Genomic DNA, 26,219 nt, shown 5'->3' on the forward strand with positions numbered 1-26,219 from the left:
AGCTGGGGAGGAAGAGGAGCAGGATCCTGCACAGTGAGAGTCTCATGGCTGGGGAGGAAGAGGAGCAGGATCCTGCACAGTGAGAGTCTCATGGCTGGGGAGGAAGAGGAGCAGGATCCTGCACAGTGAGAGTCTCATGGCTGGGGAGGAAGAGGAGCAGGATCCTGCACAGTGAGAGTCTCATGGCTGGGGAGGAAGAGCAGCAGGATCCTGCACAGTGAGTCCCAGGGCTGGGGAGGAGGAGGAGCAGGATCCTGCACAGTGAGTCCCAGGGCTGGGGAGGAAGAGGAGCAGGATCCTGCACAGTGAGAGTCTCATGGCTGGGGAGGAAGAGCAGCAGGATCCTGCACAGTGAGTCCCAGGGCTGGGGAGGAAGAGGAGCAGGATCCTGCACAGTGAGAGTCCCAGGGCTGGGGAGGAGGAGGAGCAGGATCCTGCACAGTGAGTTCCAGGGCTGGGGAGGAAGAGGAGCAGGATCCTGCACAGTGAGAGTCTCATAGCTGGGGAGGAAGGAGGAGCAGGATCCTGCACAGTGAGAGTCCCAGGGCTGGGGAGGAAGGAGGAGCAGGATCCTGCACAGTGAGAGTCTCATAGCTGGGGAGGAAGGAGGAGCAGGATCCTGCACAGTGAGAGTCCCAGGGCTGGGGAGGAAGGAGGAGCAGGATCCTGCACAGTGAGAGTCCCAGGGCTGGGGAGGAGGAGGAGCAGTAACCTGGTTTCTGTTGCCTGTGCAGTCAGGGAGAGGCTGGCCTGGAGATGAATCAAGGCTGAAGTGCCCTGTGGCAGACAGCTGCGCCTCCTGCTTTCACAGTTGATCTTCTCCCTCTGTTCCCATGTTCTAGGGAGAATTTTGGGATCTGGTGACTTACAAGCAGGTACCAGAGGGGGGTGAGGACAATATTAAGCTGGCTTTGGTTACTCCTTCTGAACCTATTGGAGGAGGAGCTCAAGGGGAAGCTTTCCTCCTGGGACTTCTGTCCAGCAAACTGGATGGAGCTCTAGGAACAGGACTTCCATTAATCACTGCACATCCAGAAGTGGCCTGCAGCCTGAAGAACCTCTCTGGAGTGTAAATGACTTGTCTGACTGCTGTTTCTAGACAGAGTATCTCCACACCTTTTAGACTGTACCCCTTGCTCCCCTCCAATCTTACTCTGCAAGTGAGGCCTGTGTCCAGATCTGGGCTCCTCAGTTTAAGAAGGCCATTGAGACACTTCACAGAGTCACAGAATCAGAGGCTTGAAGGTGCCCAGAGAAGGGCAGCAAAGCTGGGGAGGGGTCTGGAGCACAGCCCTGTGAGGAGAGGCTGATGGAGCTGGGGTTGCTTAGCCTGGAGAAGAGGAGGCTCAGGGGAGACCTTCTTGCTCTCTCCAACTCCCTGAAGGGAGGTTGTAGCCAGGTGGGGGTTGGGCTCTTCTCCCAGCAAGCAGCAGCAGAACAAGAGGACACAGTCTCAAGCTGTGCCAGGGGAAGTTTAGGCTGGAGGTGAGGAAGGAATTCTTCACAGAGATATTGGCCCTTGGGATGTTCTGCCTGGGGAGCAAATCCTGGAGTCCCCATCCCTGGAGGTGTTCAAGAGGGGCTTGGATGTGGCACTTCCAGCCATGGTTTAGTTGTCAGGAGGTGCTGGGTGACAGGTTGGACTTGATGATCTCTGAGGTCTTTTCCAGCCTGTTTGGGCCTGTGAACCAGGCCTGTGTCCAGCCCAAATGTAAGAGCTTGTTCCTCCTGTTGCTTGCAGCACTCAGTGTTGAGGGGAGAGGGCTGAGGGCAGGAGCATGGCTGAAGTAATGCTACCTGCACTTGGTTGAGCATTGAGGAGCAGGGACACAACAGTAGGGAATGGCTGGGAGGGTATGGAAAAGGAGCTCACTTGAGCATGATCTCTGTTGTGATTCTGGAAGAGCATCTTTTTGGAGGGGGTCATACAGAGCCCTTCCACACTGAGCAACCTGCCACATCCTCTGCTCAGCTCTTGCATCACGTTTCATTCCCTGGACTGTTGTGTGTCCCACTGCTGACTGCAAGTGGACGAGTGAAAACAGAATGGCTGGAACCAGGAACAGTGTGTTAGGGCAAGAAGTCAACCCAGCAGGCTCAACAGGGCTCTGGGCAGGCTGAGCTAGTGGAGGATGGCCCTGCTTACTGCAGTACTGCAGAGGGGCTTGGGCTAAGTGACCTTTAGAGGTCCTTTCCAAGCCAAACCATTCTGTGAGTCTATGAAAAAGGGATTGAGGACATGAAAAAGTTGCCCTGCAGATAAGGGAATTGAAGCAGATAAGCAGTAGCTGTGGAGTGGAACCTGACAACATCACTCTTCCTCAGAGCACATGCATGAGGGAGTTAAAAGCACACTAAGCAAAGCTTCATTGCATCCAAACAAAGTTCATCTGTTTGGAGTAACCTTGATTCCCCCAGGCCTTCAGATAACTGAGACCTGCAGGTTGCTTTGGAAAGTCTTCCTTCATCAGAAGACAGCCAGAAGCTGCCCCTGCTGCCTCCCTGTTCCCCCTGCCCTGCTGCCTCCCTGTTCCCCCTGCTGCCTCCCTGTTCCCCCTGCCCCTGCTGCCTTCCTGTTCCCCCTGCCCTGCTGCCTCCCTGTTCCCCCTGCCCTGCTGCCTCCCTGTTCCCCCTGCCCCTGCTGCCTCCCTGTTCCCCCTGCCCTGCTCCCTCCCTGTTCCCCCTGCCCTGCTGCCTCCCTGTTCCCCCTGCCCCTGCTGCCTCCCTGTTCCCCCTGCCCTGCTGCCTCCCTGTTCCCCCTGCCCTGCTGCCTCCCTGTTCCCCCTGCCCTGCTGCCTCCCTGTTCCCCCTGCCCTGCTGCCTCCCTGTTCCCCCTGCCCTGCTGCCTCCCTGTTCCCCCTGCTGCCTCCCTGTTCCCCCTGCCCTGCTGCCTCCCTGTTCCCCCTGCTGCCTCCCTGTTCCCCCTGCCCTGCTGCCTCCCTGTTCCCCCTGCTGCCTCCCTGTTCCCCCTGCCCCTGCTGCCTTCCTGTTCCCCCTGCCCTGCTGCCTCCCTGTTCCCCCTGCCCTGCTGCCTCCCTGTTCCCCCTGCCCTGCTGCCTCCCTGTTCCCCCTGCCCTGCTGCCTCCCTGTTCCCCCTGCCCCTGCTGCCTCCCTGTTCCCCCTGCCCTGCTCCCTCCCTGTTCCCCCTGCTGCCTCCCTGTTCCCCCTGCTGCCTCCCTGTTCCCCCTGCCCCTGCTGCCTCCCTGTTCCCCCTGCTGCCTCCCTGTTCCCCCTGCCTCTGCTGCCTCCCTGTTCCCCCTGCTGCCTCCCTGTTCCCTCTGCTGCCTCCCTGTTCCCCCTGCCCCTGCTGCCTCCCTGTTCCCCCTGCCCTGCTGCCTCCCTGTTCCCCCTGCCCCTGCTGCCTCCCTGTTCCCCCTGCCCCTGCTGCCTCCCTGTTCCCCCTGCCCTGCTGCCTCCCTGTTCCCCCTGCCCCTGCTGCCTCCCTGTTCCCCCTGCTGCCTCCCTGTTCCCCCTGCCCCTGCTGCCTCCCTGTTCCCCCTGCCTCTGCTCCCTCCCTGTTCCCCCTGCTGCCTCCCTGTTCCCCCTGCTGCCTCCCTGTTCCCCCTGCCCCTGCTGCCTCCCTGTTCCCCCTGCTGCCTCCCTGTTCCCCCTGCCTCTGCTGCCTCCCTGTTCCCCCTGCTCCCTCCCTGTTCCCCCTGCCCCTGCTGCCTCCCTGTTCCCCCTGCCCCTGCTGCCTCCCTGTTCCCCCTGCCCCTGCTGCCTCCCTGTTCCCCCTGCCTCTGCTGCCTCCCTGTTCCCCCTGCTGCCTCCCTGTTCCCCCTGCCCTGCTGCCTCCCTGTTCCCCCTGCCCCTGCTGCCTCCCTGTTCCCCCTGCCCCTGCTGCCTCCCTGTTCCCCCTGCCCTGCTGCCTCCCTGTTCCCCCTGCCCTGCTGCCTCCCTGTTCCCCCTGCCCCTGCTGCCTCCCTGTTCCCCCTGCCCCTGCTGCCTCCCTGTTCCCCCTGCTGCCTCCCTGTTCCCCCTGCCCCTGCTGCCTCCCTGTTCCCCCTGCTGCCTCCCTGTTCCCCCTGCCTCTGCTGCCTCCCTGTTCCCCCTGCTGCCTCCCTGTTCCCCCTGCTGCCTCCCTGTTCCCCCTGCCCTGCTGCCTCCCTGTTCCCCCTGCTCCCTCCCTGTTCCCCCTGCCCTGCTGCCTCCCTGTTCCCCCTGCCCTGCTGCCTCCCTGTTCCCCCTGCCCCTGCTGCCTCCCTGTTCCCCCTGCCCTGCTGCCTCCCTGTTCCCCCTGCCCTGCTGCCTCCCTGTTGCCCCTGCTGCCTCCCTGTTCCCCCTGCCCTGCTGCCTCCCTGTTCCCCCTGCCCTGCTCCCTCCCTGTTCCCCCTGCCCTGCTCCCTCCCTGTTCCCCCTGCCCCTGCTGCCTCCCTGTTCCCCCTGCCCCTGCTGCCTCCCTGTTCCCCCTGCCCTGCTGCCTCCCTGTTCCCCCTGCCCCTGCTGCCTCCCTGTTCCCCCTGCCCTGCTCCCTCCCTGTTCCCCCTGCCCTGCTGCCTCCCTGTTCCCCCTGCCCTGCTCCCTCCCTGTTCCCCCTGCCCTGCTCCCTCCCTGTTCCCCCTGCCCCTGCTGCCTCCCTGTTCCCCCTGCCCCTGCTGCCTCCCTGTTCCCCCTGCCCTGCTGCCTCCCTGTTCCCCCTGCCTCTGCTGCCTCCCTGTTCCCCCTGCCCTGCTCCCTCCCTGTTCCCCCTGCCCTGCTGCCTCCCTGTTCCCCCTGCCCCTGCTGCCTCCCTGTTCCCCCTGCCCTGCTGCCTCCCTGTTCCCCCTGCCCTGCTGCCTCCCTGTTCCCCCTGCCCTGCTGCCTCCCTGTTCCCCCTGCCCTGCTGCCTCCCTGTTCCCCCTGCTGCCTCCCTGTTCCCCCTGCCCTGCTGCCTCCCTGTTCCCCCTGCTGCCTTCCTGTTCCCCCTGCCCTGCTGCCTCCCTGTTCCCCCTGCCCTGCTGCCTCCCTGTTCCCCCTGCCCTGCTGCCTCCCTGTTCCCCCTGCCCTGCTGCCTCCCTGTTCCCCCTGCCCCTGCTGCCTCCCTGTTCCCCCTGCCCTGCTCCCTCCCTGTTCCCCCTGCTGCCTCCCTGTTCCCCCTGCTGCCTCCCTGTTCCCCCTGCCCCTGCTGCCTCCCTGTTCCCCCTGCTGCCTCCCTGTTCCCCCTGCCCTGCTGCCTCCCTGTTCCCCCTGCCCCTGCTGCCTCCCTGTTCCCCCTGCCCTGCTGCCTCCCTGTTCCCCCTGCCCCTGCTGCCTCCCTGTTCCCCCTGCCCTGCTGCCTCCCTGTTCCCCCTGCTGCCTCCCTGTTCCCCCTGCTGCCTCCCTGTTCCCCCTGCCCCTGCTGCCTCCCTGTTCCCCCTGCTGCCTCCCTGTTCCCCCTGCCCTGCTGCCTCCCTGTTCCCCCTGCCCCTGCTGCCTCCCTGTTCCCCCTGCTGCCTCCCTGTTCCCCCTGCCTCTGCTGCCTCCCTGTTCCCCCTGCTGCCTCCCTGTTCCCTCTGCTGCCTCCCTGTTCCCCCTGCCCCTGCTGCCTCCCTGTTCCCCCTGCCCTGCTGCCTCCCTGTTCCCCCTGCCCCTGCTGCCTCCCTGTTCCCCCTGCCCCTGCTGCCTCCCTGTTCCCCCTGCCCTGCTGCCTCCCTGTTCCCCCTGCCCCTGCTGCCTCCCTGTTCCCCCTGCTGCCTCCCTGTTCCCCCTGCCCCTGCTGCCTCCCTGTTCCCCCTGCCTCTGCTCCCTCCCTGTTCCCCCTGCTGCCTCCCTGTTCCCCCTGCTGCCTCCCTGTTCCCCCTGCCCCTGCTGCCTCCCTGTTCCCCCTGCTGCCTCCCTGTTCCCCCTGCCTCTGCTGCCTCCCTGTTCCCCCTGCTCCCTCCCTGTTCCCCCTGCCCCTGCTGCCTCCCTGTTCCCCCCTGCCCCTGCTGCCTCCCTGTTCCCCCTGCCCCTGCTGCCTCCCTGTTCCCCCTGCCTCTGCTGCCTCCCTGTTCCCCCTGCTGCCTCCCTGTTCCCCCTGCCCTGCTGCCTCCCTGTTCCCCCTGCCCCTGCTGCCTCCCTGTTCCCCCTGCCCCTGCTGCCTCCCTGTTCCCCCTGCCCTGCTGCCTCCCTGTTCCCCCTGCCCTGCTGCCTCCCTGTTCCCCCTGCCCCTGCTGCCTCCCTGTTCCCCCTGCCCCTGCTGCCTCCCTGTTCCCCCTGCTGCCTCCCTGTTCCCCCTGCCCCTGCTGCCTCCCTGTTCCCCCTGCTGCCTCCCTGTTCCCCCTGCCTCTGCTGCCTCCCTGTTCCCCCTGCTGCCTCCCTGTTCCCCCTGCTGCCTCCCTGTTCCCCCTGCCCTGCTGCCTCCCTGTTCCCCCTGCTCCCTCCCTGTTCCCCCTGCCCTGCTGCCTCCCTGTTCCCCCTGCCCTGCTGCCTCCCTGTTCCCCCTGCCCCTGCTGCCTCCCTGTTCCCCCTGCCCTGCTGCCTCCCTGTTCCCCCTGCCCTGCTGCCTCCCTGTTCCCCCTGCTGCCTCCCTGTTCCCCCTGCCCCTGCTGCCTCCCTGTTCCCCCTGCCCTGCTGCCTCCCTGTTCCCCCTGCCCTGCTGCCTCCCTGTTCCCCCTGCCCTGCTGCCTCCCTGTTCCCCCTGCCCCTGCTGCCTCCCTGTTCCCCCTGCCCTGCTCCCTCCCTGTTCCCCCTGCTGCCTCCCTGTTCCCCCTGCCCTGCTGCCTCCCTGTTCCCCCTGCCCTGCTGCCTCCCTGTTCCCCCTGCTGCCTCCCTGTTCCCCCTGCTGCCTCCCTGTTCCCCCTGCCTCTGCTGCCTCCCTGTTCCCCCTGCCCTGCTGCCTCCCTGTTCCCCCTGCCCCTGCTGCCTCCCTGTTCCCCCTGCTGCCTCCCTGTTCCCCCTGCCCTGCTGCCTCCCTGTTCCCCCTGCCTCTGCTGCCTCCCTGTTCCCCCTGCCTCTGCTGCCTCCCTGTTCCCTCTGCTGCCTCCCTGTTCCCCCTGCCCCTGCTGCCTCCCTGTTCCCCCTGCTGCCTCCCTGTTCCCCCTGCTGCCTCCCTGTTCCCCCTGCCTCTGCTGCCTCCCTCCCTGTTCCCCTTGCCCCTGCTGCCTCCCTGTTCCCCCTGCTGCCTCCCTGTTCCCCCTGCTGCCTCCCTGTTCCGCCTGCCCCTGCTGCCCTTTTCTTGCCCCTGCTGCCTCCCTCTTGCCCCTGCTGCCCCCCTGTTCCCCTGCCCCTGGGCAGTCCCTTCGTGGAAGCCTGCAAAGGGCTGTGAGCCCATCTGGAGGCAGCTCTCTGAGTGGGTGGCAGATGTAGGTTTTTCTGTCAGCAGCTGATTGTGTTTCCCCTCTTGGCCCCCCCAGAGATGTCATCTCCTAACCTGAAGACTGGTGCCAGCATCCTCATAGGAGTGGGGCTTGTCACCATGCTGATGGGGTTCCTGGGCTGCCTCGGAGCCGTCAAAGAAATCCGCTGTCTCTTGGGCCTGGTGAGAGAATCCTTCCTGTGCTTTCACACCCAACCCTCAGCACTCCTCCTGCCAAGCCCCTGGGGCTCAGGCCTGCTGGGGGACAATGCAGCTGCTGCTGCTGGTAGGGCAGCTTAGATGCAGTCCTCACTTAATGTGCACACATGAAGTTCTCCACTGGTCAGCGGGGCTGTGGCAGAGGTTCCTCAGCTGTTACTGATGATGAGCTAACAGCTCTGTGGAAGAAGAAGGGAGAAGTGCAGAGACCTTCATCTGGGAAGGAAGAATGAACTGCAGCAGGACAGGCTGGGAGGTGATCTGCTGGAGAGCAGCCCCTGGAGAAGGACCTGGGAGTGCTGGGGGGCAGCAAGTTCTGCATGGGACAGCAATGTGCCCTGGGGGCCAAGAAGGCCAAGGGGGTCCTGGGCTGCATTCAGAGGAGTGTGGCCAGCAGAGCCAGGGAGGTTCTCCTCCCCCTCTGCTCTGCCCTGCTGAGACCTCACCTGGAATATTGCATCCAGCTCTGGGCTCCCCAGCTCAGGAGGGACAGGGATCTGCTGGAGAGAGTCCAAGGGAGGCTCCAAGGATGCTGAAGGGACTGCAGCACTGCCTGGGGAGGAGAGGCTGAGAGCCCTGGGGCTGTGCAGTCTGGAGAGGAGAAGGCTGAGAGGGATCTGATCAATGTCTATCAATAGCTGAGGGCTGGGGGTCAGGAGGGAGGGGACAGGGACAGGCTCTGCTCACTGTGCCCTGGGACAGGACAAGGGGCAATGCTCAGCATGAGGAGGAACTTCTGCCCTGTGAGGCTCCCAGAGCCCTGGAGCAGGCTGCCCAGAGAGGTTGTGGAGTCTCCTTCTCTGGAGCCTTCCCAGCCCTGTCTGGATGTGTTCCTGTGTGCCCTGTGCTGGATTCCATGCTCCTGCTCTGGCAGGGGCTTGGACCCCTGTGATGTCACCACTGCTTTCTGCAAACAATGGGTTGAGGACTACCAGCAGAGGAAAGCTGTCCCTGGTGACCCCCAGCATCCCAGTTGTCCTTTCCACCCCTGTGAGCATAGTGCCAAACATTAAGGGCACAGGGACAGAAAAGGCAGAGTGTCAGTGCCCTGCTGTGCTGCAAACTTCAGCTGCTGTGAAAAGCCTAAGAGCTGAGAGAGACTCAGCTGGGAAGGTCCTCTGGAAGGACCTCTTCCAAAGTTCCAGCTGTAGGAGGGAGGATTTCTGTCTGTGGTGGATAAGGTGACACAAGCTTGGTACACCTCAGAGAGCTGCTTGGACTCCTCCTCCACAGCACACCTGGATAGGCAACCCAGTGTGGCCACACTGTGTCCTGGGATGAGGAATGTTTCTTGGTGGCATGGTGATAGCTGTCTCTGTTGAAAAGTCATCTCAGGTGTGCTGTGTCCAGCTCTGGAGTCCTCAGCACAGCACAGACCAGGACCAGGAGCTGGAGCAGGGCCAGAGGAGGCCACAGCAGTGATCCAAGGGCTGGAACCTCTCTGCTGTGAGGCCAGACTGAGAGAATGGAATAGAATAGAATAGAATAGAATAGAATAGAATAGAATAGAATAGAATAGAATAGAATAGAATAGAATAGAATAGAATAGAATAGACCAGGTTGGAAGAGACCTTCAAGATCATGGTGTCCAACCTATCATCCAACACCACCTAATCAACTAACCCATGGCACCAAGCACCCCATCAAGTCTCCTCCTGAACACCTCCAGGGATGGGGACTCCACCACCTCCCTGGGCAGCCCATTCCAATGGGCAATCACTCTCTCTGTGTAGAACTTCTTCCTAACCTCCAGCCTAAACCTCCCCTTGGCACAGCCTGAGACTGTGTCCTCTTGTTCTGGTGCTGGCTGCCTGGGAGAAGAGACCAACCCCCACCTGGCTACAACCTCCCTGCAGGGAGTCGTAGAGAGCAAGAAGGTCTCCCCTGAGCCTCCTCTTCTCCAGGCTAAGCAACCCCAGCTCCCTCAGCCTCTCCTCACAGGGCTGTGCTCCAGACCCCTCCCCAGCTTTCTTGCCCTTCTCTGGACACCTTCCAGCAAGTCAACCTCCTTCCTAAACTGAGGAGCCCAGAACTGGACACAGTTGGGGTTGCTGAGTTGATCATCAGTAAATGTGCAGCTGACACCAAGCTGGGGGCAGGAGTTGATCTGCTGGAGGGCAGAGAGGCTCTGCAGAGGGACCTTGCCAGGCTGGACAGATGGGCAGAGGCCAAGGGCAGGAGATTGAACACATCCAAGTGCCAGGTGCTGCACATTGGCCACAGCAACCCCAGGCAGTGCTACAGGCTGGGGTCAGAGTGGCTGAGAGCAGCCAGGCAGAGAGGGACCTGGGGGTGCTGGTTGATGGGAAGCTGAACAGGAGCCAGCAGTGTGCCCAGGCAGCCAGGAGGGCCAATGGCATCCTGGCCTGCATCAGGAACAGTGTGGCCAGCAGGAGCAGGGAGGTCATTGTGCCCCTGTACACTGCACTGGTTAGGCCACACCTTGAGTCCTGTGTCCAGTTCTGGGCTCCTCAGGTTAGGAAGGAGGTTGAGCTGCTGGAAGGTGTCCAGAGAAGGGCAAGAAAGCTGGGGAGGGGTCTGGAGCACAGCCCTGGGAGGAGAGGCTGAGGGAGCTGGGGTTGCTTAGCCTGGAGAAGAGGAGGCTCAGGGGAGACCTCATTGCCCTCTACAACTCCCTGAAGGGAGGTTGTAGCCAGGTGGGGGTTGGTCTCTTCTCCCAGGCAGCCAGCAGCAGAACAAGAGGACACAGTCTCAGGCTGTGCCAAGGGAGGTTTAGGTTGGATGTTAGGAAGAAGTTCTACACAGAGAGAGTGATTGCCCATTGGAATGTGCTGCCCAGGGAGGTGGTGGAGTCCCCATCCCTGGAGGTGTTCAGGAGGAGACTTGATGGGGTGCTTGGTGCCATGGGTTAGTTGATTAGGTGGTGTTGGGTGATAGGTTGGACACAATGATCTTGAAGGTCTCTTCCAACCTGGTCTATTTATTATTATTACTATTATTATTCAGCCTGGAGATGAGAAACCTCCAGGGAGACCTCTCTCTGGCCTTTCAGTGCTTGAGGGGATGATCAGAAAGCTGGGGACAGGCTTTTGAGCAGGGCCTGATGTGACAGCACAAGGGGTGGTGGCTTGGACTCAAAGAGGGAGATTCAGACTGGAGAGAAGGGAGGAATTTGCAGTGAGGGTGGTGAGCCCCTGGCCCTGGCTGCTCAGAGAGGTGGTAGGAGCCCCATCCCTGGCACTATTCCAGGCCAGGTTGTCTGGGGCTCTGAGCAGCCTGCTCTAGTGGAGGATGTCCTTGCTGAGTGCAGGGGGGGTGGACTGGATGGCCTTGAAAGGTCCCTTCCAACCCAAACTCAAATTGCTTTAGAAGCAGTTGGCTTGGTGAGTCTTCAGTTGAGATCCTGAAACAGATGAAGTAGCCTTTAATGACATGTGGCTGACAAAAGAGAGCAACAGACCCCCTAAGCAGGGTCGTGAAATCGATTTGTCTTGCCATGGAGGGGTGGAGCAGGCAGAGTCCAATGGATAGAGGCCTGGGGACTGGGCTGGAGGGGGGAGAGGATGTCCCAGTTGGGATGACACAGGGCAGGGGTGCTTGTAAACCACCTGCCTTTGGAAGGCCTCCTGGTGGGGGAGGGGCTGCAGTTCACTGCTGTGATGCAGATGCTCCTTGTGAAGCCTTTCTCTGAGGAGAGCAGGGCTGAGAGCAGAGCTTGCCTGCTGGACCAGGCTGTTGGCTCAGCCTGGGGCCTGCCTGTGTGTGCAATGATTACCAAGCCTTGTGCTGCCAAAGGCTGGGAGGTGCTCACCTGGGGTTCTGTTTGTTTCTGTGCAGTACATCAGCTGCCTGTTGACAATCCTCATAACTCAAGTTACTGCTGGCCTGCTCATCTACTTCCAGAAGCAAACGGTAAGCATGTCCTCCCTGCTCTGGCCCGGGGGGAGCAGGGGGGAGCTGCAAACCCGCTCTTCCAGCCTGCACTCCACCATGGGCAGGCACCGCTGCCTTCTGCTTTGCTCTGCCCCAAGCCCAGCTGGGCACTTTGCTGCTGTGGTGCCCACCTCAGCAGTGCTGCTTTCCCAAGGCTTCTGAAGCTCTCTTTGCTATGCAGACGTCAAGCTGGTGACACATGGGTGTGATGGGTGACCACCAGATGGATGGCCAAAGAGTGGCTGTCCATGGGTCCATGTCCCAGGGGAGGCCAGGGACAAGCAGAGTCCCTCAGGGATCAGTCCTGGGACCAGGCTTGTTCAACATCTCTGTGGGTGCCATGGACAGTGGCACTGAGTGCACCCTCAGCAGGTTTGCTGATGACACCAAGCTGTGTGGGGCAGCAGACAGCTGGAGGGAAGGGATCCATCCGGAGGGACCTGGACAGGCTGCAGAGGTGGGCACAAGCCAACCTCAGGAGGTTCAACAAGAGCAAGGGCAGGGTCCTGCAGCTGGGTGGAGGCAATCCCAGGCACAAATGCAGGCTGGGCAGGGACTGGCTGGAAAGCAGCCCTGAGGAGAGAGACTTGGGGGTGCTGGGGGAGGAGAAGCTCACCAGGAGCTCTCAGTGTGCACTTGCAGCCCACAAAGCCAACCAGATCCTGGGCTGCAGCAGGAGAAGTGTGGCCAGCAGGGCAAGGGAGGTGATTCTCCCCCTCTGCTCAGCTCTGGGGAGACCCCACCTGGAGTCCTGCCTCCAGTTCTGGAGCCCCTATGACAAGAGGGATCTGGAGGTGCTGGAAGGTGTCCAGAGCAGGGCCAGGAGGATGAGCAGAGGGCTGGAGCACCTCTCCTGTGAGGACAGACTGAAGGAGTTGGGGCTGTTCAGGCTGGAGAAGAGAAGGCTCCCAGGTGACCTCCTTGTGGCCTTCCAGGATCTGAAGGGGGCTCCAGGAAGGCTGGGGAGGGACTGCTCAGGATCTCAGGCAGTGATAGGACTAGGGGGAATGGAATGAAGCTGGAGGTGGGGAGATTGAGGCTGGAGGGGAGGAGGAAGTTCTTCCCCATGAGAGTGGTGAAGCCCTGGAATGGGTTGTGCAGGGAGGTGGTTGGGGCCCTGTCCCTGGAGGTGTTTAAGGCCAGGCTGGCTGAGGCTGTGGCCAGGCTGATCTAGTGTGGGGTGTCCCTGCCCATGGCAGGGGGGTTGGAACTGGCTGATCCTTGTGGTCCCTTCCCACCCTGACTGACACTATCATACTATGATCCTATGATCTTTTGGGTAGTGGGAAATTGCTGGGAAGCTTTTGGCCACAGCTCCTCTTGATCCTGCTGCAGACTGTTATGTGGGCATGGAGCTGCCATCAGCTGCCTCAAGGCATCCCCAGCCTGAGTGGTTGCTTTTCTGGCTGACCACCTTCCCTGTGTTGTCTTCTTCCAGCCTCTCAGTCCCCTGTCTGTCTGTAAAGCTCTCCTTAGGTCTCCTTAAAGGTCTCCTCTTTACCCTCAGAGCAAACCCAAGTGTCTGGCAGTTCCTGCACTACAGTTTGAGCTCACAGCCAAGTGGTTTAATGTTGTGAAGTGGATCTCTTGGTCAGGAATGCAGCTTCCCAGGGCAAGCCCAATGCACTTGGTGGTGTGAAGAGAATAACCTTTGAGCTACTGAAGTTCAGTGCAGCCTGGCTGTGGGTTCTCTGGGTGAGGCAGTGCCTAGGCAGCTTTCCAGCTGTTTGACAGCTAAAGAGGGAGGGGAGCAAGGCATAACCCTGCAGCTCCTGCTGCCTCCTCTCTTGGTCTGCAGGTTTCTGGTCTCAGTTCTAGGTAACCCTGTCCTCTGGCTGGAGCCAGGTGAGGGTTGGTTTCTTCTCCCTAGTATCAGGTTATAGAATAAGAGGAAATGGCTTGAAATTGTGGCAGGGTAGGGTTAGCTTGGAGATTAGGAGCAAGTTCTTCACTGCAGGAGTGGTCAGGGATTGGCACAGGCTGCCCAGGGAGGTGGTGGAGTCACCATCCCTGGAGGTGTTCAGGAGGAGACTTGATAGGGTGCTTGGTGCCATGGGTTAGCTGTTTGGGTGGGTTGGATTGGTTGATGGGTTGGACACCATGATCTTGAAGGTCTCTTCCAACCTGGTTTGGTTTATTCTATTCTAATAAAGGTTTATTCTATTCTATATCATCAATACTTCGAGGGTGGGTGTCAGGAGGATGGCACCAGGCTTCCTTCATTGGTGCCCAGTGCCAGGACAAGGAGGAACAGCCACAAACTGGAACATAGGAACTTCCACAGAGGAACCTCAAGGTGCTGGAGCACTGGAGTGGGCTGCCCAGAGAGGTGGTGGAGTCTCCATCTCTGGGGATACTCCAAACCCACCTGGATGTGTTCCTGTGTGACCCTGCCTTGGCAGGGAGGTTGGACTCAAAGATCTCCAGAGGTCCCTTCCAACCATTCTGTGATTCTGTGAAGGGTAAAGGTCTGTCTGGACCTAGCCCACATAGTTTTCTGCAGCTTGCCTCTAAATGCCTTGAGCAAGGGGAAGTGTTCTAGGGACACTTCTTCAAAAAGGGTAAGAAGGAGGAACCAGGAAACTCCAGGCCAGGCAGTCTCACCTCTGTGCCTGGAAAGATCATGGAGCAGATCCTCCTGGAGGCACTGCTGGCTCAGAAGAATAGTGAAGAGGTGATTTGGAACAGTCAGCATGGCTTTGCCAAGGGCAAATCCTGCCTGACCAACCTGATGGCCTTCTCTGAGCAGGTGACAACATCAATAGCTGAGAGGAGAGCAACTGATGTCGTTTCCCTGGGCCTGAGCAAAGCCTTCGACACTGTCCCACACCACATCCTGGTCTCCAAACTGGTGACACATGGGTGTGATGGGTGACCACCAGATGGATACAGAACTGGCTTGGTGGCTGCACCCAAAGAGTGGCTGTCAATGGCTCCATGTCCCAGTGGAGGCCAGGGACAAGCAGAGTCCCTCAGGGATCAGTCCTGGGACCTGTCTTATTCAACATCTTTGTCAGTGCCATGGACAGTGGCACTGAGTGCACCCTCAGCAGGTTTGCTGATGACACCAAGCTGTGTGGGGCAGCAGACAGCTGGAGGGAAGGGATCCATCCAGAGGGACCTGGACAGGCTGCAGAGGTGGGCACAAGCCAACCTCAGGAGGTTCAACAAGACCAAGGGCAGGGTCCTGCATCTGGGTCGAGGCAATCCCAGGCACAAATCCAGGCTGGGCAGGGACTGGCTGGAAAGCAGCCCTGAGGAGAGAGCCTTGGGGGTGCTGGTGGACAAAAAGCTCACCAGGAGCTCTCAGTGTGCACTTGCAGCCCGCAAAGCCAATCAGAGCCTGGGCTGCAGCAGGAGAAGTGTGGCCAGCAGGGCAAGGGAGGTGATTCTCCCCCTCTGCTCAGCTCTGGGGAGACCCCACCTGGAGTCCTGCCTCCAGTTCTGGAGCCCCTATGACAAGAGGGATCTGGAGGTGCTGGAAGGTGTCCAGAGAAGGGCCAGGAGGAGGAGCAGAGGGCTGGAGCTGCTCTGCTGTGAGGACAGACTGAAGGAGTTGGGGCTGTTCAGTCTGGAGAAGAGAAGGCTCCCAGGTGACCTCCTTGTGGCCTTCCAGGATCTGAAGGGGGCTACAGGAAGGCTGGGGAGGGACTGCTCAGGATCTCAGGTAGTGATAGGACTAGGGGGAATGGAATGAAGCTGGAGGTGGGGAGATTGAGGCTAGATGTGAGGAGGAAGTTCTTGCCCATGAGAGTGGTGAAGCCCTGGAATGGGTTGTGCAGGGAGGTGGTTGGGGCCCTGTCCCTGGAGGTGTTTAAGGCCAGGCTGGATGAGGCTCTGTCCAGCCTGGTCTAGTGTGGGGTGTCCCTGCCCATGGCAGGGGGGTTGGAACTGGATGATCCTTGTGGTCCCTTCCAACCCTGAATGAAACTATGAAACTATGAGTTGTCCTGCTTGCTAGCTGCTGTTTGCAGCAAACAGACCTGCAGGAGGCCTGCAGCCATTTGCCTGAGGCCAGGCACTGGGGAGTTGGTTCCAGGATCTGAAGTGCCTGGGGTGGTCACAGTCTCACTGGATCACCAAGGTTGGAAGAGACCTCAGAGATCATCAAGTCCAACCTGTCACCACAGACCTCATGACCAGACCATGGCACCAAGTGCCACATCCAATCCCCTCTGGAACACCTCCAGGGATGGGGACTCCACCACCTCCCTGGGCAGCACATCCCAATGACCAATGACTCTCTCAGTGAAGAACTTTCTCCTCACCTCCAGCCTAAACCTCCCCTGGCACAGCTTGAGACTGTGTCCTCTTGTTCTGCTGCTGGCTGCCTGGGAGAAGAGACCAACCCCCACCTGGCTACAGCCTCCCTTCAGGAAGTTGTAGAGAGCAATGAGGTCTCCCCTGAGCCTCCTCTTCTCCAGGCTAAGCAACCCCAGCTCCCTCAGCCTCTCCTCACAGGGCTGTGCTCCAGACCCCTCCCCAGCCTTGTTGCCCTTCTCTGGACACCTTCAAGTCTCTCAATGTCCTTCTTGAACTGAGAGGCCCAGAACTGGACACAGGACTCAAGGTGTGGCCTAAGCAGTGCTGAGCACAGGGCACAATGACCTCCCTGCTCCTGCTGGCCACACTCTTCCTGATGCAGGCCAGGATGCCCTTGGCCTTCTTGGCCCCCTGGGCACACTGCTGGCTCTGATGAGAGCCTCTTCCTGGTTTCATGTGTAGGCTGGATGCTAATAAACGCTGGGGGAAGCTCCTAGTTGGAAGCTCAGAGAGGGGAGCAGGATAGTGCAAGTGAGGGTTCTGCACCTGGGCTGGAGCAATGCTCACTGTCAGTGCAGGCTGGTGGAGGAGGGGATAGAAAGCAGTCCTGAGGAGAAGGACTTGGGGGTGCTGAGGGATGAGAAGCTGGCCAGGAGCAGGCAGTGTGAGCTTGCAGCACAGAAGGCCAAGGGCAGCCTGGGCTGCAGCCAAAGCAGCATTGCCAGAGAGCCAGAGAGGAGATTCTGCCACTCTGCTCTGCTCTGGGGAGACCTCACCTGCAGTGCTGGGTGCAGGGCTGGAGCCCTCAGCACAGGAAGGACCTGGAGCTGATGGAGAGGCTCCAGAGGAGGCCATGGGAATGCTCAGGGGGTTGGAGCAGCTCTGCTGTGAGGAGAGGCTGAGGGAGCTGGGGGTGTTCAGCCTGGAGAGGAGAAGGCTCTGGGCAGCCCTAAGAGCAGCCTGCCAGGACCTGAAGGGGGCTGCAAGAAGGCTGCAGAGAGACTGTTTGCAAAGGCCTGCAGGGACAGGAGCAGGGGCAATGGCTTCAAACAAGAGCAGAGCAGATTCAGATTGGATGTGAGGGAGAAGTTCTTCACCATGAGGGTGGTGGAACACTGGCACAGGCTGCCCAGGGAGGTGGTTGAAGCTCCTTCCCTGGAGATATTCAAGGTGAGGCTGGATGAGGGCCTGGGCAGCCTGATGTGGCTGGGGATGTCCCTGCTGGCTGTGGGGAGGTTGGGCTGGCTGAGCTCTGGAGGTCCCTTCCAGCCTGGAGCATTCTGATTCTAGGATAGATGACTGGTAGAAGCCTCCAGTGCTCAAGACTGGAATCAAAGAACTCTTGTGTCTGGTGTTCAGCTGTCCCCAGCTCATGTGAAGGAAGACAAAGTCCTGCTGCTTTTGCTGGCAGTGGTCCATGGCTTTGCTTTCTGGCTTTGAATGGCTCTGTGTCTCCTGATGCCGGGCTGGCTCAGGCTGGGGAGCAGCAGGAGCCCAGAGGGTGAGGGTGGCCATTTCCTGGAGAGCAGCTGGGCTCCACCAGGTCCTGAAAGGCCTCAAATGGGTGTGAGGGTGGTGAGGAGGCTGACAGCCTGCTGCTGGCTGTGCCTTCCTGGCTTGTCTTCCTCTGCCAGGTGCAGCAGGGTGCTCAGCTGCAGCCTCCTTTGGGCTGCTCTGCTGCTTGTAGGCCATGGACAAGCTGCTTGTGTGTGCTCTGCAGAGCTGTGCTGCTATCATTTGTTTGCTATTCCTCCTTTCTCCAGGTGCTTTCTGAAGCACCCAAGAACACCTCAGCTTTTGTTGACCTTTTTGGCACCAGAGCTGTTTGAAGGACTTTGCTCTTGTGTAGGAGGAGAGGAAGAGCAGAGATAGAGCTTCCCCCTGCAGCTGTGCCTGGGGACAAGGGAATCACAGGATGCTTTGGGTGGGAAGGGACCTTCCAAGGCCATCTAGTGCCACATCCCTGCAGGCAGCAGGGACATCTGCAGCTGGGGCAGGTTGCTCAGAGTCACAAACAGCCTGACATGCAGTGCTGCCAGGGATGGAGCTCCTACCACATCTCTGGGCAGCCTGGGCCAGGCTCCCACCACCCTTATTGTGAAAGATTCCTTCCTTCCCCCCAGTCTGAATCTCCCTCTTTTAGTTCAAACCACCACCCCTGGTCTTCTCATACCAGGCCCTGCTCAAAAGTCTGTCTCCAGCTTTCTGCTCAGCCTCTCCAAGCACTGCAAGGCCACCAGGAGGTCTCCCTGCAGCCTTCTCTTCTCCAGGCTGAACAACCCCAACTCTCCTAGCCTGGCCTCCCAGCATTGCTGTGGCTTCCTCTGGCCTCACTCCAGCCCTGGCTGTGCTGTGCTGAGGACTCCAGAGCTGGCCCCAGCACTGCAGGTGGGGTCTCAGCAGAGCAGAGCAGAGCAGAGGGGCAGAATCCCCTCCCTGGCCCTGCTGGCCACAAGGGACATCTGGTTCAGGCTCTGCCTGTCCTTGTGGTGGGGTCCTGGGCTGGAGAGCAAAGTCACTGCTGGGGGTTTGCAGAAGTGTCACCAGGCTTCATCTGGCCAAACAGCCAAGGGCCCAAGGGGGCCCCAGGCAGGACAGCCAACCCAGGTCTCTCTCTGCCTGTGGAGCAGCAGCATGTGGGAGGGGAGAGGGTGGGAACTCAGGGGTTCAGTAACTGATAAGGCTTATGGCAGCAGCCAAGGCCAATCTCATTAGTGAGAAGCAGGTCAGGTTGCCTTGATTCCCAGGGAAGGAACAGGGGAAGCAGAGTAATTAAAAGGGGAAGAGCAGGGCAGTGTGAGAATAAAGATCATGGAGCTCCCTTCTGTCTGGCCTGACATTGCTGAGCCCAGGGGGCTGAGCTGCAGCTTTCCTTGGAAGAAGCTGCTGCTGCTGCTGAGGAGAAGCTTCTCTCTCACATCAGGCACAGCTGGGTGTCCCTGGGCTTGCAGAAGGAAAGGAGAATGTTGCTTCCAGCACAGATGTGGGCTGGGAGCATCCTAGTGCTGAGGCTGATGAAGCTCTCTCCCATCTCTCAAGCAGTCTAATGACACTTCCCCCCAAGCTCTTGTGAGCTGGGGCTGTGCTCAGCAAGAACAGCTGTCCTCAGGCCTTCTCCTGGCTGAGAAGGGCTTCAGAGGGGGAGGGTGGAAGGATGGAGGTGAGGGAGTCAGCCCAAAGGGTGGTGTAAATCTCTCTGGCTAAGCACTGGGGCTGAAGGGCCTCCTGACCAGCCTGCTGACCAGGAGGTTGGTTGGATGAAGAGAGGAAGTGCTGCAGCTCATGAGCAGCGGCTGTAGGACTTTGAGGCAGGCAGATGAGTGAGAAATGGAAGGTTTTCCCCAGCTGTGTGTCAGAAACCCAGCTGGGTACAGGAGCAGAGGGACTCCTCCCCTCCCTCAGGGTGGAGGTGAGCTGAGGTCCTGCACCAGCCTCACTTGCAGTGCAAGGCTGGAGGTATTTGTGAGTCCTTGAGACAGCCTTGTCCTGCAGCTCACACCTCTGTCCCCTCTGGGGCAGGCAGCAGAGTCCAGCCTGTGCCAGGGTAAGTGTTCTCAGCTCTGTTCCCTTCTTCCTCAGCAGGTTTGTAGCCATTCCCTGCTCCTGGGCAAGGGCTTCCTGGGACAGAGTGGTGCTCTGGCTGTAGCTTTGCAGGGCAGAGCTGCTGCCTTGCCTTCCCTGCAAGGCTGGGGCTGTTGATGTCACCTGAACTTTTCATTGAGTGACCAAAGCTGAATGCCTAAGCCCCAGAGAAAATCACAGAATGGTTTGGGTTGGCAGGGACCTCCAAGATCATCCAGTTCCAAATCCCAGATCCAAGCAACCACGGGCAGGGACCCTCCCTCCCACCAGCCCAGCCTGGCCTTGAGCACCGCCAGGGCAGGGGCACCCCCAGCCTCCTTAGGCAACTCCTTGCAGTGTCTCCCCACCCTGTCTCTGAAGAGCCCCAGAGAACTCAGTACCCTGAGGCTGCTGCCTTGTTGCCTTGGCAGCTGAAGGACGAGCTGGCAAGCATCGTGCAGGACCTGATCGAGGATTACGACCCCGAGGCCGAGGGGCAGAAGAAGGACTTGCAGGAGGTGTGGGACTATGTGCAGAAGCAGGTGAGTGCCAGGGGGCAGCACACAGCCACAGCAACATGCAGCTGGGAAAGGACCCCAGGCAGCACTGCAGGCTGGGGGCAGAGTGGCTGAGAGCAGCCAGGCAGAGAGGGACCTGGGGGTGCTGGTTGATGGTAGGCTGAACATGAGCCAGCAGTGTGCCCAGGCAGCCAAGAAGGCCAAGGGCATCCTGGCCTGCATCAGGAACAGTGTGGCCAGCAGGAGCAGGGAGGTCATTGTGCCCTGTGCTCAGCACTGCTCAGGCCACACCTTGAGTCCTATGTCCAGTTCTGGGCCCCTCAGGTTAGGAAGGAGGTTGAGCTGCTGGAAGGTGTCCAGAGAAGGGCAACAAAGCTGGGGAGGGGTCTGGAGCACAGCCCTGTGAGGAGAGGCTGAGGGAGCTGGGGTTGCTTAGCCTGGAGAAGAGGAGGCTCAGGGGAGACCTTCTTGCTCTCTCCAACTCCCTGAAGGGAGGTTGTAGCCAGGTGGGGGTTGGTCTCTTCTCCCAGGCAGCCAGCACCAGAACAAGAGGACACAGTCTCAAGCTGTGCCAGGGGAGGTTCAGGCTGGGGGTGAGGAGAAAGTTCTTCCCAGCAAGAGAGATTGGCCATTGGGATGTGCTGCCCAGGGAGGTGGTGGAGTCCCCATCCCTGGAGGTGTTCAAAAAAGGCTTGGATGAGGCACTTGGAGCCATGGTTGAGTTGATCAGGTGGTGCTGGGTGACAGATTGGACTTGATGAGCTCTGAAGTCTTTTCCAACCTTATTGATTCTATGACCCTCAGGATCACCCACTCCAAGCCAGACCCTACAAGGCTCACCCCAAACCATAGCCCCAAGCCCCACAGCCAAACCACCTTCAAACACAGCCAGGCTTGGGGTCTCCACCACCTCCCTGGGCAGCACTTTCCAATCCCTGACCACTCTTGCCCTGAGCAGTGTTTTTCCCATGTCCAGTCTAAACCTCCCCAGGGGCAGCTTGGTGTTTGCCAGCCCAGCCAGTGGCCTTTGGGGCTGGGCTGAGGGCAGAGAAAGGAGCTGCTGCAAGATGCAGTTTGATCTGGTGGATGTGCAGAGTCAAGTTTGGTCTCTGCAGGCTACAGAAGTGCCTTGCTTGCTCTGGCTAGGCAAAGCCATGAGCCAGCCCTGCCCACAGTGTCTGTTGGCACTGGCTAGTATCATGGGATGGCTTGGAAGGGCCCTCAGGGCTCATCTGCTCCACCCTGGCAGTGATGGCTCTCAACAGGGTTTGGTTGAGCCTCATCCAGTCTGACCTTCAACACCCCCAGGGAGAAGCCATCCACAACCACTCTGGGCAGCCTGTGCCAGAGTCTCACCACCCTCCTCAGCTCCACTCTAACCCTGCTCTGCCTCACCTTCAAACCATTCCCCCTTGGCCTGGCTCTAGACACCCTCAGGGAGAGTCTCTCTGCAGCCTTCCTGTAGGACCCCTTTAGGTCCTGGCAGGCAGCTCTGAGGTCCCCCTGGAGCCTTCTCTTCTCCAGGCTGCACAGCCCCAGCTCCCTCAGCCTGGCCTCACAGCAGAGGTGCTGCAGCCCTTGGATCTCTTTGTGGCCTCCTCTGGACTCATCTAGCAGCTCTGTGTCCTTATGCTGGGGACACCAGAACTGGAGGCAGGATGGGAGGTGGATTCCCAGCAGAGCAGAGTCTAAGGGCAGAATCTCCTCTCCTGCCCTCTGGCCACCCTCCCCTGGGTGCATCCCAGCACACAGCTGCCTGCTGGTCACTGCCAGGTCATGGTGAGCTTCTCATCAACCAGCACCCCCTGTTGCTGCCCTAACCTAGCAGGTGGCCCCCAACACTGCTCTGTGTCTGCAGGGCCTCCAGAGAAGCTTCCTGCCAGGCAGGGTGAGTGACTGCTTGCCTTACTCCTTGGTGCATGTTGCTGGCTTCTTGGGGTGCTCTTCTGTGAGTGTGAGGGTGGTTGGGAGCCCTCCAGCTGCTCATAGTTGCTGTTTTTAGCATCAGGGGCAGCACTTGAGCAAGGAGGTCACTGCTGAGGCCTGCTGGGCTCATGCTGGCTGCTGCCTGCCAAACCACCAGCTGGAGAGCTGGCTGTTGAGGTTCACTACAGGCCCAGCACAGGACTGGGGTGCACCAAGTACAAGGCAGAGCCTTTTTCTTCAGGTTGGTCTTCAGTCCTCCAAACACTGACCTGCAGGAGTTCTCCTCCTTAGAAGGAGGATGATTGATGATCACAGGATGGAAGGGACCTCTGGAGATCTTCCACTCCAAGCCCCTGCCAGAGCAGGAGCAGAGACTGCAGCACAGGGCACACAGGAACACATCCAGACAGGGCTGGGAAGGCTCCAGAGAAGGAGACTCCACAACCTCTCTGGGCAGCCTGCTCCAGGGCTCTGGGACCCTCACAGGGCTGAAGTTCCTCCTCATGCTGAGCTGGAACCTCCTGTGCTGCAGTTTATATCCACTGCCCCTTGTCCTATCCCAGGGTGCAGCTGAGCAGAGCCTGTCCCTGTGCCCTCCCTCCTGACCCCCAGCCCTCAGCTATTGATAGACATTGATCAGATCCCTCTCAGCCTTCTCCTCTGCAGACTGAACAGCCCCAGGGCTCTCAGCCTCTCCTCCCCAGGCAGTGCTGCAGTCCCTTCAGCATCCTTGGAGCCTCCCTTGGACTCTCTCCAGCAGATCCCTGTCCCTCCTGAGCTGGGGAGCCCAGAGCTGGATGCAATATTCCAGGTGAGGTCTCCCCAGGGCAGAGCAGAGGGGGAGGAGAACCTCCCTGGCTCTGCTGCACACACTTCTCTGAATGCAGCCCAGGACCCCACTGGGAAGATCTCTCACTGGAGTTGCATCTCTTTGCTAATGGAGCCAAGGGAAGCCTGAGTCTGCTGTGGAGAAAGGATCCTCCTTGAGCCCTTTCTGGATGTAGGAAGAGAAGAAAGAGATTTTGCAGAGGTGAAGCCAAGTGTTAGGTGAAGAAGTCCAGTGAAAGTCAAGTGCTCAGTGTCCAACTCCTCTCCCTCTGCCCAAGTTAACCTTTAAGGGCTGTTGACTAGACCCTGTCTGGGAGTTAAAGTCCAAAGCTCTGTGCAGCAGGGGCAGCTCCTTCCAGGAGCTGGATCCTCAAGGCTTGTTTGGAGACCAGGTGCTCATCCCAGCATGGGGGCCGAAGCTCTTTGCAGCTCCACTCTCCTGGCTGTTAGGCTGGGGTGGAAAATTCCATTTCCTGTCAAGCAGAGGAAGGATTTCCCCTAGAGCTCCCCCAGAGCTTTGATTGCCCTCCCTGCTGGCATGCCACTGGGTGAACACAGGCTTCCATGCTCAGGAGAGGAGCACACAGTCACAGAGCTGGCAGGGCTGCAAGGGAGCTCAAGGCTCAGCCAGCCCCAACCCCCCTGCCATGGGCAGGGACACCTCACACCACAGCAGGTTGCTCACAGCCACATCCAGTCTGGCCTTCAAAACCTCCAGGCAGGAGGCTTCCACCTCTGGATCCTCTCCCTCCACCTCTGGCAATGGGCACTGGCAGCCCAGAAGGCCAAGGGCAGCTGAGCTGAGCTTCTGGGCTGCCAGTGCCCATTGCTGGCTCCCTGTCCCAGGCCTGATTCCTGCCCCCCTCAGAGGTGTCCCAGACCCCTATCCCTCCCTGACACCCTCACAAGTCCCTCCCCAGCTTTCTTGGAGCCCCCTGCAGATCCTGGAAGGCCACCAGAAGGTCTCCTGGGAGCCTTCTCCTCTCCAGCCTGCACAACCCCAACTCTCTCAGGCTGTCTCCAGAGCAGAGCAGCTCCAGCCCTCTGCTCCTCCTCCTGGCCCTGCTCTGGACACCTTCCAGCCCCTCCCGAAGCTCTCAGCCGTTGCTGGACTTTCCCCTCCAGCAGCTGCAGCTTTCTCCCCTGGCAGTGCAGGGCTGCTCCTGGGGCTGGCAGGTTTTGCTCCTGCCCTCTGCAGGCAGCTGCCCGGCAGCTCGCTGAGGCTGGCTGGCCTCTGGGCGCCATCGTGTGGTGGCTCCCCGGGGGCCGCAGTGCAGACCTGGTGCTCCCTCGCCCTTGGGAACCAGAGCATGAGGAGCTCCTGCTTCGTGCCTGGGCACAGCCCCTGGCTGCAGCTCCAAGAAGAAAAGAAGTCTGTAGGGTCTCAGTCTAATGGAAGCGGTGTCAGGAGTGGGAGAGGAGCTCAGAGTGCTGTTGAGAGGCCTTTGCCTGGACACAGGGACACAGGATGGCCAGGAGGAGGAGCAGAGGGCTGGAGCACCTCTCCTGTGTGGACAGACTGAAGGAGTTGGGGCTGTTCAGTCTGCAGAAGAGAAGGCTCTGAGGTGACCTCATTGTGGCCTTCCAGGATCTGAAGGGGGCTCCAGGAAGGCTGGGGAGGGACTGCTCAGGATCTCAGGCAGTGATAGGACTAGGGGGAATGGAATGAAGCTGGAGGTGGGGAGATTGAGGCTGGAGGTGAGGAGGAAGTTCTTGCCCATGAGAGTGGTGAAGCCCTGGAATGGGTTGTGCAGGGAGGTGGTTGGGGCCCTGTCCCTGGAGGTGTTTAAGGCCAGGCTGGCTGAGGCTGTGGCCAGGCTGATCTAGTGTGGGGTGTCCCTGCCCATGGCAGGGGGGTTGGAACTGGATGATCCTTGTGGTGCCTTCCAACCCTGACTGATACTGTGATACTATGTTAGGGGAGGGGGAGGCTGACACCTGCCAGGCTGTGCTGCCATCCCACCAGAGCTGCACAGGCTGAGAGCTGGGGGCAGGGAGGAGGCTGACACCTGCCAGGCTGTGCTGCCATCCTACCAGAGCTGCACAGCCTGAAAGCAGGCTGCAGGCAAGCCTCATGGAGCTCCATAAGGCCAAGTGCAGGGTCCTGCATATGGGGAGGAATAACAGCAGGCCCCAGGACAGGCTGGGGACTGCCCTGCTGGAGAGCAGCTCCATAGAGAAAGACCTTGGAGTGCTGGGGGGCAGCAAGTTCTGCATGGGACAGCAATGTGCCCTGTGGCCAAGAGAGCCAAAGGGACCCTGGCGGGCAGCAAGGAAAGTGTGGCCAGCAGGGCTGGGGAGGTTCTGCTCCCCCTCTGCTCTGCCCTGCTGAGACCACAGCTGCAATCCTGTGTCCAGTTCTGGGCTCCCCAGTTCCAGAGAGACAGAGACCTGCTGGAGAGAGTCCAAGGGAGAGCCAGGAGGATGCTCAGGGGACTTGAGCATCTCCCCTGTGAAGAGAGACTGAGAGCCCTGGGGCTGTTTAGCCTGGAGAAGAGAAGGCTGAGAGGGATCTGATCAATGTCTATCAATAGCTGAGGGGTGGGGGGCCAGGGGAGGGGGCCAAGCTCTTTTGGGTGCTGCACAGCAATGAGCCAAGGAGCAATGGAGACAAACTTGAGCAGAGAAGGTTTCAGCTCAACATGAGGAGAAACTTCTTCGGTGTGAGGGTGCTGAGCCCTGGAGCAGGCTGCCCAGAGAGGTTGTGGAGTCTCCTGCTCTGGAGCCTTTCCAACCCCACCTGGATGCATTCCTGTGCAGCCTGCCCTGGGTGCTGCTGCTCTGGCAGGGGGCTTGGACTGGATGATCTCTGGAGGTCCCTTCCAGCCTCTGATGCACTGTGCTCCTGTGACTTGATGGGTGAGCTGTGCCTGCTCGAAGTGGCCCTCTAACTCTCGTGTTGATTGCAGTCATTGTGTGCCTGGAGGGGATGCCCCTGTCAGTGAGCACCTGCTGCTAGCTGGGGTATCCCTGGGGAGTGTCCTACTGCAGAGCAAACTGGATGGCCTGAGTGGTGGAGCTGGGGGGATTGCTCCTGTGAGCTTCCACCTCCACTTCCTGCCTGTTCTTTTCAGCTGCACTGCAGGGCCTGAGACCATGACCACCTCTCTCTTGCTTTTCTTAGCTCTCCTGCTGTGGCTGGAATGGAGCCCAGGACTGGGAAAGAAATGAGATTCTTCTCAACCAGAGTTTGTCCAAGTATCCCTGCACCTGCTCCAACCACTCCAAGGATGCTGAGGAGAACAAGGGCTTCTGCTACATGCCTTGGCCAGTCACTGGCAATATAACCTCTGCTGACTGGCCTGTCCATGAGCAGGTGAGTGCTGGGCCCCAGGCAGCCTCTGCTGATGCCTTACAATCCTTCAGCCTGGGAAAGACCTTGTTCAGATCATTGAGCCCAGCTCACCAAGCTCACCAGGAAACCACAGCCCTCAGCACCACATCTGCACAGCTTTGAAACACCCCCAGGGATGCCCTGGGCAGCCCCTTCCAGGCCTTAACCCTTTCAGTTCAAGAAACTGCTCCTTGTGCCCAGCCTAAACATCCCCTGGTACAGCTCCTGGCCATATCCTCTTGTCTTGTTGCTTTGGAGCAGAGCCCAAGCCCCACCTCACTCCTGCCTCCTTTCAGGGAGCTGCAGAGAGCAATGAGGTCTCCCCTCAGCCTCTTTGTCTCCACACTAAACACCCCCAGTGCCCTCAGCTGCTCCTTCCCAGCCCTGTGCTCCAGACCCTTCACCATCTCCATTGCCCTTCTCTGGGCCTGCTCCAGCCCCT

General features: G+C 59.9%; 1 protein-coding gene across 4 annotated transcripts in view; it reads left to right on the plus strand.

Annotated features, from left to right (window-relative positions):
• The window catches only part of CD82 (CD82 molecule), a 70,604-nt gene that overhangs the window by 38,440 nt on the left and 5,945 nt on the right, over positions 1–26,219 (plus strand). For 3 of the 4 annotated variants that reach the window (XM_068166844.1, XM_068166843.1, XM_068166846.1), the window contains 4 exons: positions 7,293–7,417; positions 11,252–11,326; positions 19,603–19,713; positions 25,568–25,759. In XM_068166844.1, coding sequence (XP_068022945.1) covers positions 7,293–7,417; positions 11,252–11,326; positions 19,603–19,713; positions 25,568–25,759 — 503 coding nt within the window. The remainder of the gene's footprint in view (positions 1–7,292; positions 7,418–11,251; positions 11,327–19,602; positions 19,714–25,567; positions 25,760–26,219) is intronic. The other variant, XM_068166845.1, reaches the window with a different exon arrangement.

Source organism: Melanerpes formicivorus, unplaced genomic scaffold (assembly GCF_026170545.1).
Source record: "Melanerpes formicivorus ecotype bairdi unplaced genomic scaffold, bMelFor1.0.p_v2 SCAF_108, whole genome shotgun sequence".
Taxonomy (NCBI): domain Eukaryota; kingdom Metazoa; phylum Chordata; class Aves; order Piciformes; family Picidae; genus Melanerpes; species Melanerpes formicivorus.